The 16,095-nt window shown below is 54.2% G+C and overlaps 1 protein-coding gene across 2 annotated transcripts in view; it reads right to left on the bottom strand.

The window, feature by feature from the left end:
- Positions 1-641, bottom strand: part of SCUBE1 (signal peptide, CUB domain and EGF like domain containing 1) — a 105,017-nt gene extending 104,376 nt beyond the window's left edge. Inside the window, exon 1 of one of the 2 annotated variants that reach the window (XM_080661523.1) lies at positions 425-641. In XM_080661523.1, coding sequence (XP_080517649.1) covers positions 425-512 — 88 coding nt within the window. In that variant the 5' untranslated portion in view covers positions 513-641. The remainder of the gene's footprint in view (positions 1-424) is intronic. The other variant, XM_080661524.1, reaches the window with a different exon arrangement.
- Positions 642-16,095: the final 15,454 nt, after the last annotated feature.

Raw genomic sequence — 16,095 nt, forward strand, 5'->3', positions numbered from 1 at the left:
TCTACGTCCGTCCTTTTTCCGTGGGCCACCCCCTCGCAGCCTCCCCTCTAACCCTGGGGGAGCGCCCGTCCGGCTCCGGAGTGCCCACTCTCCCCTCTCCGTCTGAGCTGGGCGTGGGGGGACCCCTCGGGCCACGGCCTCGCTTTCTTTCTTCCTTCCCGCTCTCGCCCTCCTCCTACCCACCCCCCCCCCCCCCGACCTCAGTCCACCCGCCCCAGCTGCCGGCCCGCCGCTCCGGTAGCCCCAGGCCACTAGGGCCGCGGGGAGGGGGCGCCCCGCGCGGGTCCCAGAAGTTACTTTGCAGAGTCAGGGAGGACAAGGAACCGTGCGGGCTTCGGCGCTCCCCATAGCGCGGGGCAGAGGACACGCCCGGGACCCCGCCGCCGCCGCCGCCCCGCGCCGGCCGCCCCCCAGTGGGGCTTACCTGGGAGCCCGCTGCCCCCCGCCAGCTGCCCACGCGCGCCCAGGGCGAGCAGCACGCACAAGTGCCAGCGCACGGCCGCCGCGCCCATGCTCGCTGCGGGCCGGGCCGGGCCGGGTGCGGGCGAGCTGGGCGCGGGGATCCCCGACTGGCCGCTCGGCTAGCGCTCCCGCTGCTGGCTCCGCGGCCACCGCTCGGGCTCGCCTCCTCCAGCAGGAGCGGCTGACGAGCTGACAGCCGCGCGTTCATTGGCCCGTGGTGTTTGGGGGCGGGACGCCGCGCGCGGCCGGCCAATGGGCGCCGGGCCGCGGGGGGAGAGGCGGCGCGGGGCGGGGGGTTGGGGGAGGGGGGAACCGGACCACCCCGCCCCTCCCGGCGGGCGGCAGGTGGGGGGTAGGGGCCCGGGGGCTTGCGCGGCCGCGGGGTGCGCGGTCTCGGCCAGGCGGCGGCTTACACGGAAGCTGCTCCCTCCGCCTGTCCGCTCCTCCCCCCTAAACCCGGGTCATCGAGGGTGACCGCCCTTCTAGGGGCAGCACCCACCACACCACCCCCACCCCCGTCCCCCTGCACACACACACTGGGGTGAGGAGGGGGCCGCCACCGGTCCTCGGAGGTTTAGAAAGACCCGGCGGCATCCCTTCCTAGTGAAAGAAACTCCAATGCTCAAAGCAGAATCGCACATTCACCCATTCACTAAATGTTTATTGAACACCTACTATGTGCCAAGCGCTGGCAAGGCAGCGGCGAACTAGCCAGGCAGGAAAAAATGGTGAAGATCGGTTGAAAATTTACGTTCAAGACAAATGAACTTTTTACTACCCCCCAAAGGACAGTGGTCCTTGAGTATGCTTGTCATAGGACAATCGCAGAATCCACGTCTGTAAGGGCGCGGGAAAGCCCCGCGTGGGGCAGTACCACTTTGCCGTGGGTCCTGGCCGCGGCCCATCGCGGGCTGCGCCTGCAGTTTGATGCCCAGAGACCTGGAGGCCTGAGGCTGCGCACGGACAGACCGGCAGGGCGCAGGGTTTGGGCAGCGGGAGCTGCGGGGTCCTGGCCTGGGGCCACACCTGAGCCTGTTGACCTTTGGTGCCTGAATCTAAGACCCCCGCCCGCGAGGCGGCTGGAAATCAATGGCCCCTCTCAGCGCAGTCTGGACGCTTAAAGGGAAGAAAGTTCAGCAAACCCCAAGGCCCATCTCCTTGACAACCACCAATAAGAGCTCCTTTTTTCTTCTCCTCTCCGCGGACTCAAAGACAAGACTTGCCTCTTTTTGTCCACTCTGCCGGCATTAGTCCTCGCCCAGCTCCCCACTTCCCACCGGCTTCCTTCCCTGCCCCCAACACACACACACACCACACCCCCCACCCCCCACCCCCCCACACACCCCCCCCACACCCCCACACACACCATACACACACACCACACCCCCTACCCCCCACCCCCACCCCCCACACCCCCCCCACACACCACACACACACATACCTCCCACCCCCCCACCCCCCACCCCACCCCTCCCACACATACCCCCCCACACACATACCACACACACACCCCACACACCCCACCCCCCCACACCCCCCACACACTACACACACCACACCCCCCACACCCCCTCCACACACCCCCACACCCCACCGCACACCACAACCCCCACACCCCACACCCCCCCACCACCCCCCCACACGCACCCCCCACACCCCACACAACACACACACCACACACACCACACACACCACATACACACACACCACACCCCCCACACCCCACACACACCCCCACACCCCACACACACCCCCCCACACACCCCCACACCCCCCACACCCCCACACCCCACACACCACACACACACACCACACACCCCCACACACCACACACACCCCCACACACCACACACACAAACACACCACACCCCCCACACCCCCCACACACCCCCACACACCCCCACAACACACACACATACAACCACACATACCACATACACCAAACACACCACACACACCACACGCACACACACACCACACACACACACACACACAAACATACCACCCCCCCACACCCCCCACACACACCACACACACAAGCACACACCACACACACACCACACGCACAAACCCCCCACACACAAACCCCACACACACCACATACACACACACCCCACACACCCTCACACACACACCCCACACACACCCCACACGTACCACACACCCCACCCCCCGACACACACACCCCCACCCCACACACACACACCACACACACACCACACCCCCCACACCCCACACCCCCACACCCCCACACCCCCCACACACACCACATACACCACACACACACCACACACACACCACACACAACACACACACCACACACACACACAACCACACATACCACACACACACACCACACACACACCACACACACACCACATACACACATACCACATACATACACACCACACACACGACACACACACCACACACACACACCACACACACTACACACACACCACACACACACACACACCACACACACACCACATACACACACACCACACAAAACAGATATGCAGGCACATGCTCTCACACACACATTTACACACTTTGTATGGCCTCAAACATAAAGCTCTCACCACATTGGAACTCACACACTCGCACCCTCAGAGCACACACACACTCCTGCACACGCCCTTCCACAGCCGTCTGGAGGCGATGCCACAGCCTGCCAGCCTTGCTCCCAATCTGACTTCATATCACCAAGCGTTTGTGGCACTGGCCTGGCGGCTGAAGCAGAGGGCCCCCACCTGGGGGGTCAGAAAGGGCCCCACCCCACTTTCCATCTGAGAAAACAGACTCGGGCCGCTTGCTTGGGACCAGGAGGGAGGGAAGTGCTGCTTTCTGCCTCCAGGAAGCTCAGCCTCACCCCATCGCTCTAGGCCAGGGGCTCCCAGCGGGGGGGGGGGGGGGGGGGGCACACGCCACAGGGGGGATTTGATTTTTAAGGGGGCAGTTTGAGAATGAGTTATTCACAGTGACTTTTGTGCATTTCTTACGGTTCTAGGGCCCTCATGTACAGCATATAAATATATTGTGACATATTTATGCATTTCAGTTCTCTATTATGTTTTGAAACGTTATTTGCTATCTTTTCACATCACTTCATACTATTATTTTTAACAACTTCTTAGTGATTCCTTCCTCAGTTGGTCAACCGTCCTTCCGTCCTTTTATTTTTCTCTTTCGTGGACGCCATGCTCTTTGGGAGCCTGTTTAGACCAAGCTCATGGCCGTTCAGGCTTCCTCCCCGTGAGTGGGAGTCACTCTTGGAATAATGAGAATTCCATGTCACGGCGGGGGGGGGGGGGGGGGGGGGCGGGGGCGTGCCATCAAGACTTAGAGGTGCTTAGGGGGCTCGGCCCAGACCAGGCTGGGGACCGCTGCTCCAGACACTTCCTTCGCAGCGGCCCCGGCTGGCGGCTCCCCGGGAGACCCGCTCTCAGCTGTGCTTGGTCCTCTTCCCGGGTGTGGGCGGTGGTTCCTGGGGTTTAAAGCTCCCTAGAGCCTTGTGCATCAGGTAACAGGGCAAGAAGTGTGAGCAATGCCCTCTATGTGCCTGTCCATCAGGGACCCCGCCCCAGCCAGTACCCCCAAGCTTGATGGTAGCAGGGACACCTTCTTCCAGGCTCTGTCCCCCCAAATCAAGGAGGGAAGGGAGGCAGGGGGATGGCCTGTCAGAATGTGGACCCCCAAACCCAGGGGCAGCTCTCACACCAAGTTCCAGTCCCCGGCCTTCCCCTCTAAGGGGTGCAGGTAAGTCGGGGAGCAGCGGGGGAGGGAGGTGGAGAGGGAACGTACTTGTCAGCCCCCCACAAATGTACTAAAAGACAGAAAGAGATGGCGCCTGGCCAGTGTGTCTCAGTGGTTGAGCATCGAAATCAATAAAAAAACTGTATCTATATCTATATCTATATCTATATCTATATCTATATCTATATCTATATCTATATCTATCTATCTATCTATCTATCTATCATCTATCATCTATTTATCTATCATCTATCTATCTATCATCTATCTATCTATCTATCTATCATCTATCTATGTATCTATCATCTATCTATGTATCTATCATCTATGTATCTATCATCTATCTATCTATCATCTATCTATCTATCATCTATCTATGTATCTATCTATCTATCATCTATCTATCTATCATCTATCTATGTATCTATCTATCATCTATGTATCTATCATCTATCTATCTATCATCTATCTATCTATCTATCTATCTATGTATCTATCTATCATCTATCTATGTATATATCTATCATCTATCTATCTATCTATCTATCTATCATCTATCATCTATCTATCTATCATCTATCTATGTATCTATCTATCATCTATGTATCTATCTATCATCTATGTATCTATCTATCATCTATCTATCTATCTATCTATGTATCTATCTATCTACCTATCATCTATGTATCTATCTATCATCTATGTATCTATCTATCATCTATGTATCTATCTATCATCTATCTATCTATCTATCTATCTATCTACGTATCTATCTATCTACCTATCATCTATCTACCTATCATCTATCTATCATCTATCTATCTATCTATCTATCTATGTATCTATCTATCTATGTATCTATCTATCTATGTATCTATCTATCTATCATCTATCAATCTATCTATCTATCTATCTATCTATCTATTATCTATCTATCTATCTATCATCTATCTATCTATCTATCATCTATCTATCTATCATCTATCTATCATCTATCTATCATCTATCTATCATCTATCTATCTATCATCTATCTATCATCTATCTATCTATCATCTATCTATCTATCTATCATCTATCTATCAATCATCTATCTATCTGTCTATCTATCATCTATCTATCTATCATCTATCTATCTATCTATCATCTATCTATCTATCTATCTATCTATCTATAAAAGAGATGGTCACACCTGCTCTGGGGCGATCAGGGAGACCTCCCAGGTCACGTGACCCTAGAGTGAGGCACGAAAGTTGAGGAGGTGATTTTCCGGATGGAAAGAATGTGCCCAAGTCCGTAAGAGAAGGTGGAGGCGGAGGCGCGAGTGTTCTCGAAGCACCCCGAGAACAGGAAAGCACTGCCCGTGTGTGAGGTGACGGGACGGAGGGCTGCTCACAGGCCGGGTGGCAGTGCTGGCGGGACGGGCTGGCGGGCACCTCACGCCTGGACTCCAGCAAGAGGCCCCGACAGCCTTGGGAGACGAGGGCCCAGCGGAGGCCCAGGGAGGAATCGACCCTCTGTTTGGACGGAGCACTCCCTGGCCCGGCCGCCTCCCAACCCCGGCTCCCGGGGCACTCTGCGCCCACTGTCTGTGCCATCCTCACCACACACTGGCCAAGGGACCCGCAGGCACCCGCTTGCACACCGGCGGGCCACTGCCCAAACGCCTCCCTCTGCCAGGGACACCCTCTCTTCTCTGCCCACAGCCCCTAGCCCCTACCCGCAAGCAGGGTGTAGGGCCTCCATGGGGGCGCACACAGATCCCGGGACATCCCCATCAGAGCCCAGCTCACCCCAAGTTTCACATCTTCCTCCTTTCAGGCTAGGGGTTTCCGAAGGCCAGGCTCACAGCCAATGGACATCTGGTGCCACAGGTCACAGGAGGCCTCAGAAATGATTGTTGAATGAATGAATGAATGAGCGAATGAATGAATGAAGAAACAGGACAGGTATCACTTCACTGGGAATTCATTCTGCGCCAGGGAGTGGATGAAATCCTTGGGCCATTTGACGGGGCCTGGGGAGGAGAAGCCAGCTGCGACCCCTCTGGTCACCAGCACTGCGCCTCTGGGGAAGCTGGGGAAGCTGGGGAAGCTGGGGAAGCTGGGCTGGCGGCAGGAGGCAGGACCGCTGTCCTCTGCTTCGGGTCCCTCTGGCTCCCCCTGCTGACACTCCGCTGAGGTCTGCGGAGGAGCGGGGAGGAGAGGAGAGGACAGGAGAGGAGAGGGAAGGGGAGGGGAGGGGAGGGGAGGGGAGGGGAGGGGAGGGGAGGGGAGGGGAGGGGAGGAGAGGCAGAGGTGAGCTCTCGTCCAAGCACACAGCCACCGGCTCGGCCTGCTCACCCGTCCTGGTGCAGAAGCACTTGCCTTACACAAACGTCCTCAGGAAGACTCCTCGTGGCTACCGACCGCTGTGGGAGTTCCTTAAGAACATACTTCCTAGACTCTTGTCACCCCTTCTTCTTTTTTTTTTTTTTTAAACATATTTTATTGATTTTTTACAGAGAGGAAGGGAGAGGGATAGAGAGTTAGAAACATCGATGAGAGAGAAACATCGATCAGCTGCCTCCTGCACACCTCCCACTGGGGATGTGCCCGCAACCAACGTACATGCCCTTGACCGGAATCGAACCCGGGACCCCTCAGTCCGCAGGCCGACGCTCTATCCACTGAGCCACACCGGTTTCGGCACCCCTTCTTATTAAAAATAAATTTCACCACGAGACCTCTGTGTTGCACACTTCTTTAGAGCCGCGAGGGTAATCTTACACCCCTCGGCGACCCGGGGCCCCACAGGCGGGGCGTCTTGCTCAGGCCCCACCTGTCCAACGAGGGTCTCGGTCCCCAGGGCCCCGGGCATGCCCAGCCCACGCGCCTGCGCTCCGGCACACAGCGTGCCCTGACCTCCCCACTGCCCCCTCGCCCATGGGTGCAACAGCTACCTGTGTCCTGTGTCCCGTGTGCGGGGCGCCGCGTCACTGAATCCCGAGGGGCCGAGACCACCCCCAGCCCCACTTCCTACCTGAGAGCACGGGCAAGGACAGCTAGCAAATGGCAGAGGTGGGGTGCAAACCCAGTCCGGTGACTCCCAAAGATGCACTCTTTTTTTTTTTTTTTTGACACTTATAAGCATAGTTTATTTAAAAATGTTTGCTTCCTTATAGCTGGCATTTCTGTTTAAATACATACAATTTTAGTAAACAGGCAGCAATAAGGAGACTTATTCTTTAAACGAGATAAAAGCACCAGTTCATTAAAAAAAATTTAACACTATTTTAACTTGGATATGGAGCTATTTTTAACACCAGTAGAATGGAATATGGAACTCTTGTAACACCAGATATGATGCTGACTACTTGGAGTCAATTCAGACCCCACAAGTTAAAGGACATGGTCCATACCAGACTGCCTGCACTTTATATATATAAATATATATATAAATATATATATATTTTTAATTTAAAGATGCACTCTTAATCATCACCCGTTCCTAACTCCCCTCTAGCCCTGGTCAGGTGGCGCAGTGGGTAGAGTGTCGGCCCACCCACCAAGGGTCTCAGGTTCAATTCCCAGGCAAAGGCATGTACCCGGGTTGCAGGTTCAATCCCTGGTCCCTGTCAGGGTGCGTGTGGGAGGCAAGTAATAGATGTTTCTTTCTCTCCTTCCTCCTCCATCCCTCCCTTCCGCTCCCTCTGAGGAACAATGGAAAACTACCCTTGGGTGAGGATAAGGCAAACCATCCAACCCCCTAAGGCTCCAAGCTCAGCTCCTTGTGAAATGGGTCAAGTTTCCTTTTTCGGCCTCATGAGCCAGGGGCTTCACACAGTGGCCACACGGGAACACTCCACAGCCCCCAGGGTTGCTGGTCGGTGCCCCCGCCCCCAGCTTCCCACCGGGAATGGCAATACTTCACTTTGGAGGTTGGGTGGGCTGGTGTAGGAGTGGAAAGGGGGGGTGATATGACCCACACCCCCCACACCCCGGGCGGAGGAGGGCACAGGAGACGGGCGACACCGGAAGGGCTCTCGGTCTCCTGACAGCCGAGCTCCAGAGGCGCTTCCTTCTCGCCGCGTTGTACGGAGCTTTGCGATTCCCGGGCACGGGCCCGCTCAGCACGGCTTGCACTTGTGAAAGGGACTCGAGCTGCCATCATAGACACACGGACAGGAATTCCCCCTCACGATGCCCTTCCCCATCCTGGGTGCCAGGCAGACCCAGACACAGGGCTCAGCCTGGTGCCCTGAACTCAGAGCCCTCCCCCTGCTCGGGCCTTGGGGAGCGAATCCAGCTCCCACATTCTCCCAGTCACCTCCTTCCTGTGTACCCCAGAAGCTGGGCCAGCCCGCAGGACTGCCATCCACGGGGCTCCAGAATAGGTGGCATGTCTCCCCACCATGGGCACTGGTTCAGCTCTGAAACCTGGAACTTATTGGTAAGTACACCTGTCTTCCGTTTAGGTCAAGATGCTGGGATGCACAGATTAAACTGCCTGGTCACCTAGTATGTGGCACAGAGAGGTCAAGTGACTTGCACAAGGTCACACAGCAGAATCAGAAGTGAATGAAGGAGTGAGTGAATGAGAGATGTTGCCCCTGGTTACCCAGCCAATTAGAGGCAGGATAAGAAGGCGCTGTGGGCTCCTGATTCCCTGTCCAGGGTTCCTTGATCTTTCCTCTGTCCTGCGGTCTTAGATGCTCAGTGGTGGGGGCAGGGGGGGGGGCGGGGGGGGGAGAAGCAAGGGCTTGGCGGGTCAGGACTAGAATCCCTGCTCTGTCACTTGCTGTGTAGCTTTGGGCAGTATCACTGGTACAACGGAGCTAGGAATGCCGACCTCAGAGTGGGCGTGAGAACCTCATCAGATCACACTTACACGGTGCTGGCATCGGGCCCGCCCTGAGCGCGGGGCAGGCGGGCGGTCTGTTTCTTCAGGGGGTGTTTATGGAGCACCTGCCTGGTGTGAGACGCGGCTCCAGGTTTGGGGGACACAGTGGTGAGTGGGCCATTTGGGGGAGGCAGACAGCCAGAAACAAGGAACCAGGAAGACCCCGGTGGTGGAAAGGGCCCTGCAGAGAACTGAACAGAAAGGCGGGTACAGCCAGCGGTGGGGGGCGGGGTGAGGCGTGCTGCGGGTGGCGGGTGGGCAGCCGAGAGCTCTCCTGGGAGTTGATACTTGCGTCAGGAATATCAGAAGGAGCCACTGTGCAAAGGTGGGCTGGGGGTGGGCTGGGAGGGGGAGTGGGTGAAGTCTGTCCCAGAGGGTCATAAAAGTGGACTTGACCTTCAGGTCCTCCTGGAACCCTTTCTCTTTTTAAGTCACCGCGGAGCCTGTGCCAGCCCCCTGCACCAGCATGACCTGTGTTGACCGCAACACTTAGGTGGCATCGTGGCGCTGTGTGGCGTTGCGGGTGTGGGAGTTTGGGGGTGTTTTTAATGCAGGCCCATGTGCGCACTCACCGCGTGCCCTGCAAATACAAGAACACCTTCTACACAAACGTTAACCTCCACCCCTCCCGCCCCCCGCCCCCGGCCCCCCGCGAAAACTTACATCCACTTAACATAAAAAGGACTGGTCACTTCCTGCTGTATTTCCTTCCAGTCTTTCCCTATGAGCACAAAGGCTTTAACAAATGAAATAAAGATCAGTTACACATAGCATATTTTTCTGACCTCTGTTTTTTTAAAACTTTATTTAAATTATCTTTTCAGAGGTGTAAGTTATATACCAGAAAGTGTGTCACGCCTAACAACAGCCTCTTGTCTGACTTTTGCTCACCATGCCTTTCACGTTTCATTCAACGCATACGGCTTTGCAACCTGCTTTCTCTCATTTTATTCAAATTAGTAAGTATTAAATCTTATTTTAAAATGTCACTTGTTTTGGTTAATCCTCACCTGAAGATATTTTTCCATTGATTTTTTTTTTTTTTAAAGAGAGAGTGGAAGGGAGGGAGGCAGGCAGTCAGGGGGCGGAGGGGGGAAGAGAAAGAGAGAGAGAAAGAGAGAGAGAGAGAGAGAGAGAGAGAGAGATGTGAGAGAGACACATTGATGGGTTGCCTGGAATCAAGCCTGCAGGTACATGCCCTTGACCGGGAATTGAACCTGCGATCTTTTGGTGTGTGGGCTGATGCTCTAAAAACTGAGAAACACCGGCCAGGGCTTAAAATGTGATTTTTAAATCCGTTATGTAGTGTTCCATTGCAGGGTCTCACCATAATTTATCTGACCAGTCCAAGAGGGTTCTATTGTGTGCGGTTATAAACAACACTGAATGGAACATCCTTGTCCCTAAATCTTTGCCCACATCTCCGCTCATTGCTTTGAAATAAATCTGTGGAGGTGGACTCACTGGGGGGAAGGGATCGACAGTTTTTTGTCTCCTTAAATCTATTGCCAAGTTGCTTCTCAGAGAGGGTATCCATCCTGTCAATTCCACCCCATAAGTACCTCATGCACCGGTGCATCCTTCTGTCTCCACCTCTTGGGTCTCGGTCCCCTTTGGAGTTACTACCTGGCACTCTGCCCAGTGCCACCTGCCTGAGTTGCAAGCAACTCTCAAAACCCAAGACCAACACAGAACCGTCAGGAAGTCAAGCCAGGGCTTCCTGGTTGCAGGCAGGGCACAGGCCTGAACAGTAGGTGCAGAGCAGGGTCCCCATGAATGAATTAGGGGGTTGCTAGTCCCCTTCCCTCCCTTCCGCCACCAGTGCCCAGCAAGACGCCCAGCCGAGTAGGCACTGAGAGTGGGTATGGCCGCTGAGTCACTGCCTGGAAGTCCCTCACGCCCTTTCTCCTGGGCCATGTGGCGGCAGAGATGATACACAATCTGGAGGCGATCGTGCTGGTCAGTGGCCCTGACCCATCCCAGGGTGAGTCTCAGGGCCCAGAAACCAGAGGTCAGCCCAGAGGCCACAGCCCTCCCACCCTCCGGGGCCTTGCCCTGGTTTGCCGATTGCATGAAGACGCCAGCGCTGCCCGGCCAGCGTGGCTCAGTGCTTGTGTGTCGACCTATGAACCAGGAGGTCACAGTTGGATTCCCGCTCAGGGCACATGCCCGAGTTGCTGGCTCGCTCCCCAGTAGGGGGTGTGCAGGAGGCAGCCGATCAATGATTCTCTCTCATCATTGATGTTTCTATCTCTCTCACCTTCTCCCCTTTCTCTCTGAAATCAATAATATATACACTGAGTGGCCACATTATTATGATTTCTGAACGCATAATAATCTGGCCACTCAGTGTATCCTATATAATAAAAGGCTAATATGCAAATTGTCCCCTCAACCAGGACTTCGACCAGCAGGCAGGCCGGCCAACTGCCCATGTCCCCTCCCCATAGCCAGGCTGGCCGGACCCCAGCCATGCACGAATTACACACACATACACACACACACTGAGTGGCCAGTACATATATATATCAGAGGCCTGGTGTATGAATTCATGCATGGGTGGGGTCCGGCCAGCCTGGCCAGGGGGAGGAGACATGGGTGGTTGGCTGGCCTGCCTGCTGGTTGAACTCCTGGTCGAGGGGACAATTTGCATATTAGCCTTTTATTATATAGGATATACACTGAGTGGCCAGATTATTATGCGTTCAGAGATCATAATAATCAGGCCACTCAGTGTGTATATATATAAAGAAAAAGATGCCAGCCCTTCTCCGGTCCCAGACCTCGTGTAGTTCAACTTCAAGAATGTCCCCAAGACAGAGGAGGAGGAGCTGTGTGGCCATGATAAAGGTCTCCCACACCCCACGCTAGGCTGCACACAGACGCAGCTCCTCAAGCACAATGAGCCATTGTGGCATTCCCGGCGCCATGCTTACCTCCCAGGAATGCTGGGGGAGAGAGGGAGACCGGCCCGAACGAGCCTGACCGAGGGGCTTGGGCTCCTCGGCTCTGCCCCCAAGGTCAGCCATGCTCTTTGGTAGCTGGTCTCACAGGCCAGGTCACTGTGACAGTGACAATGGCAGAGCTGGCCAGCGTACAGACGCACTCACACCCGTCATCTGGTTGGATCCTCAGCGTCAAAGGCGGAGATCAGGTGTCTCCTATGCTCCCATTTCGCAGACGGGGAAACTGAGCCCACGAAAGGTTCAGTGCCAACCCGCCGGCCGAGGCTGAGCGGGCCCCAGGGAAACTGTTGGAGAAAGAGAGAGCCGGTCAGCGGCTGTGCTGGTGCCCCCAGAGAGGAGGAGGAGCCGCTTCATTTGGAAACAAATGCACTAAGCAAGGACTCCGGGCCTGTGCTTGTGTGCGTGTTTGTATAAAGTCTCCAAGGGTGGCACACCCCACTGTCAGCCGTGGCTTCCTCCAGCGAGTGGGATTTGGAGGTTCTGTGTACCCCTAGCATGCCATGGAACTGTCCTTGCAATTGACATTCACTGCTTTTGCAATTAAAAAAAAAATCCGTGGAAATAAAATTAATCTGTAGAGGCTCGGCACATAGTAGGTGCTCACTAAATATGTGTTGAAGGCAGGGGTTCAACTGTAGGGGGTGTCCTTGGGCTTCTGTGCCTCCCACCCAGGTGAGCAGGCCACGTGACCCTGTGTGGGTCCCCCCCCCCCACCCTTCCCGCTCTCACGGCCTCGGATGTTGCTGGCATGGACGCTCAAGGAAGCGGGGAACCGGCGGCCACATTTCCTTGGACGGAGTGCTGTAACGCCAGAGCTCTGTTTGGTTGGCTCAGATTTTTACTTGTGGGGAGATGAAGAAAAAAAAATAAAAAAACATTTAAAACAACCCAGCGCTCCTTTCTGTCCATTGCGGGTGAATGGTGGGGCTTCAGGCAGGCGGGCCTCCGCCGGCCACAAAACAAACAAACGGACAGACGGCGGGACAGAAACGGACTTTGTGCGCGGCCGCCTCCTCCCACGCTGTCACCGGGAGCCGGGCGCAGCCTCCGCGTGGCTCCCCGCGGCCGCGGGGACCCCCCCCCCCCCGCCCCAGTCACCGCCCGCCCCGCCCCGCCCCGCCCCGCCCCCACGCCGGAGGCCTTTCTGAAGTTGATCAATGAAACCCGCTGTGTTTGCGGCCCTTCCTGAGCAGCCCTCCGCGAGGGCCTTCGCTAGTTCCGCGGAGCGAAAGAAGGGGCCGGTTCAAGGGGCTCGGAGAGAAAGGGGGGAAATTAGGGTTCCGTGGGCTCACTTAAAAAAAAAAAAAAGAGGAGGGGGCGGGGAGAGGCCGAGGATTTGCTCCCTAAAGCCCGGCTGCGCTCGGAGCCGCGGAGAGGCGGGCGCAACGCGCTCAGTCCAGACGAGGTCGGAGGCGCGCTGCAAGGCGATGGCTGTTTAAACTGCTACTCAGCTTTCCAGCTGTTTTACCAGTGATTTGCCCAACTTCATAGCTCTTCGGGGCTTTAAACCAGAAAACAGCTCTTCTCACGACTCAGAGCGGCCCTAGTGAGTTCAGACGGCGCCCATTGTCCGAGGCTTAAACCTTCCCAGAGCGAGTCCCCCGCTCCCGCCCCAAGCCCAGACTCTGTCCATCCAGCTCTTACAGACTCTGTATTTATCCTTTTTTTATATTGATATTTTACAGAGAGGAAGGGAGAGGGAGAGAGAGTTAGAAACATCGATGAGAGAGAAACATGGATCAGCTGCCTCCTGCACACTCCCCACTGGGGATGTGCCTGCAACCAAGGTACATGCCCTTGACCGGAATCGAACCCGGGACCCTTCAGTCCGCAGACTGACGCTCTATCCACGGAGCCACACCGGTTTCGGCTGTATTTATCCTTCTGACATCCTGGTTTTCTGGGCCTCTTCTTCTAAATAAATACTCCTGGGAGGGGCGGCCTGTCTGCTCCCTTTGAACACCCCCAACAAAGAGTAATACCCATCATTAGGACCATAGCATCTCTCTGTTGAGCACCTACTATGTGCCAGACCTTGGGTTCAGCCCTTTTCTTCACTCACCTCATTTCATTCGCACACGTGTCCACGAACACGTGGGTACTACGATGAGGACCATTTTATAAATGGGGAAACGGAGGCACAGAGGAAGGACTGTGACCCGGTCAATGCTACACAGCCCACACCTAAGACACCTGGGGTCCCGCCTGCCTCCTGGCAGATGAACAGGCGGTTCTCCAGCAGCGTAGACACTGGCTTCCGGACCCTCTCTACCACCCCGGGGAGTGAGACCCAGCCCTGTCTGCCTGGCTGGGCCAAGCGGCAGCCCCTGGGTGACTGTGTCTCTGGTGTGCCTGTCACCCGCCCCTGCCACCCCAGACACTCACAGACGGATTCACTCTTTGTCATCGGGGAGTCGGTTTGAGAAAGGCCAGTCTATTTCATTCCTCTTACTTTACCCATGGGGAAGCCGAGGCCGAGCGTGGGGAGGGGATATGCCGAGGATCTCTGGCAAAGGCAGAACTACGATAGATTTCTTACGTTTGTACTACATTTTGTAATTCCCGCCTATCCTGCCCTGTTCCTTGTATTTTTTAAAACACACGTAACAAAACAATAGTCATTCTTGGCACAGGGACACAGGTGTTCTCACACACGGTTGGTCAGAGTATAAACTGCTATAACCTTGTGGAAGGCAGTTTGGCAACATCGCTCAAAACTTTTTTTTTTTTTTTAAATATATTTTATTGATTTTTTTACAGAGAGGAAGGGAGATAGAGAGTTAGAAACATCGATAAGAGAGAAACATCGATCAGCTGCCTCCTGCACACCTCCTACTGGGGATGTGCCCACAACCAAGGTACATGCCCTTGACCGGAATCGAACCTGGGACCCCTCAGTCCACAGGCCGATGCTCTATCCACTGAGCCAAACCGGTTAGGGCTCGCTCAAAACTTTTATTTTTTTTTAATTATTATTTTTAAAAATATATTTTATTGATATTTTACAGAGAGGAAGGGAGAGAGATAGAGAGTTAGAAACATCGATAAGAGAGAAACATCGATCAGCTGCCTCCTGCACACCTCCCACTGGGGATATGCCCGCAACCAAGGTACATGCCCTTGACCGGAATCGAACCTGGGACCCTTCAGTCCGCAGGCTGACGCTCTATCCACTGAGCCAAACCGGTTTCAGCTCGCTCAAAACTTTTAATGCAAAGAGCTGTTCACCAACCGATTCCATTGCCAAGAATTGTTCCTACAAATATAGTCATATATGTATGCAAAGATCTATGTACAAGGATGTTCATCACAGGACTGCTGCTTCCGCCTAAAACTGAAAGTAAAAATAAAAATAACCAGAGACTCTGAATGTCTATAAATGGGGACTGGTTAGATATATTTTGCTCTCCCCACTCATGGAATATTCTACAGCCACTAAAAGGAATGGGGTAGACCAATTTACATTCCCACTGGCAGTGTTTAAGAATGCCATTTCTTTATAAACTTGGGTATTTTCAAATTTTTAAAACCTTGGCCAATTTGATAGGTAAAAAAAGAGCATCTTACTTTTTGTACGTGTATTTCTCTATGAAGAAGGCTGAGCTGTTTCCTACAGATGTTGTTCATTTTCAGTTCTTTTTCTGGGAATTTCCTTTTCATATCCAGCCTTGGCTCATTTTTTGTTGGGTTTTAAGTCTTCCCCACGTATCTGAACATTTTCTAAATCCAAGCACTCGATCCTGTGAAATCCCAGTCCCTCGTTAGCTTTTATCCTGACTTTGTTTATGCTATTTTTCACCTAGAAATTTAAAAATTGTATGTAGTCATATTTTTTTGACTTTGATATTTTGTTACAGAAGATATTTTAAAAAATAGTTGGATCAGTTCTTTTTTTTCTCCTGTTTGCTTTCCTCAACCATTTGAAAGCCTGGAAGGTCCCCATCCCTCCAGAGAACTGGCCAGTAGTCACTGATATTTTTGGCCAGTTTTTCTAGGATTTGATGTGCGTTATCAATACTTTATCTTCAGAA

The sequence above is a fragment of the Plecotus auritus genome, assembly GCF_963455305.1.
Source record: "Plecotus auritus genome assembly, chromosome: 3".
NCBI classification, from domain to species: domain Eukaryota; kingdom Metazoa; phylum Chordata; class Mammalia; order Chiroptera; family Vespertilionidae; genus Plecotus; species Plecotus auritus.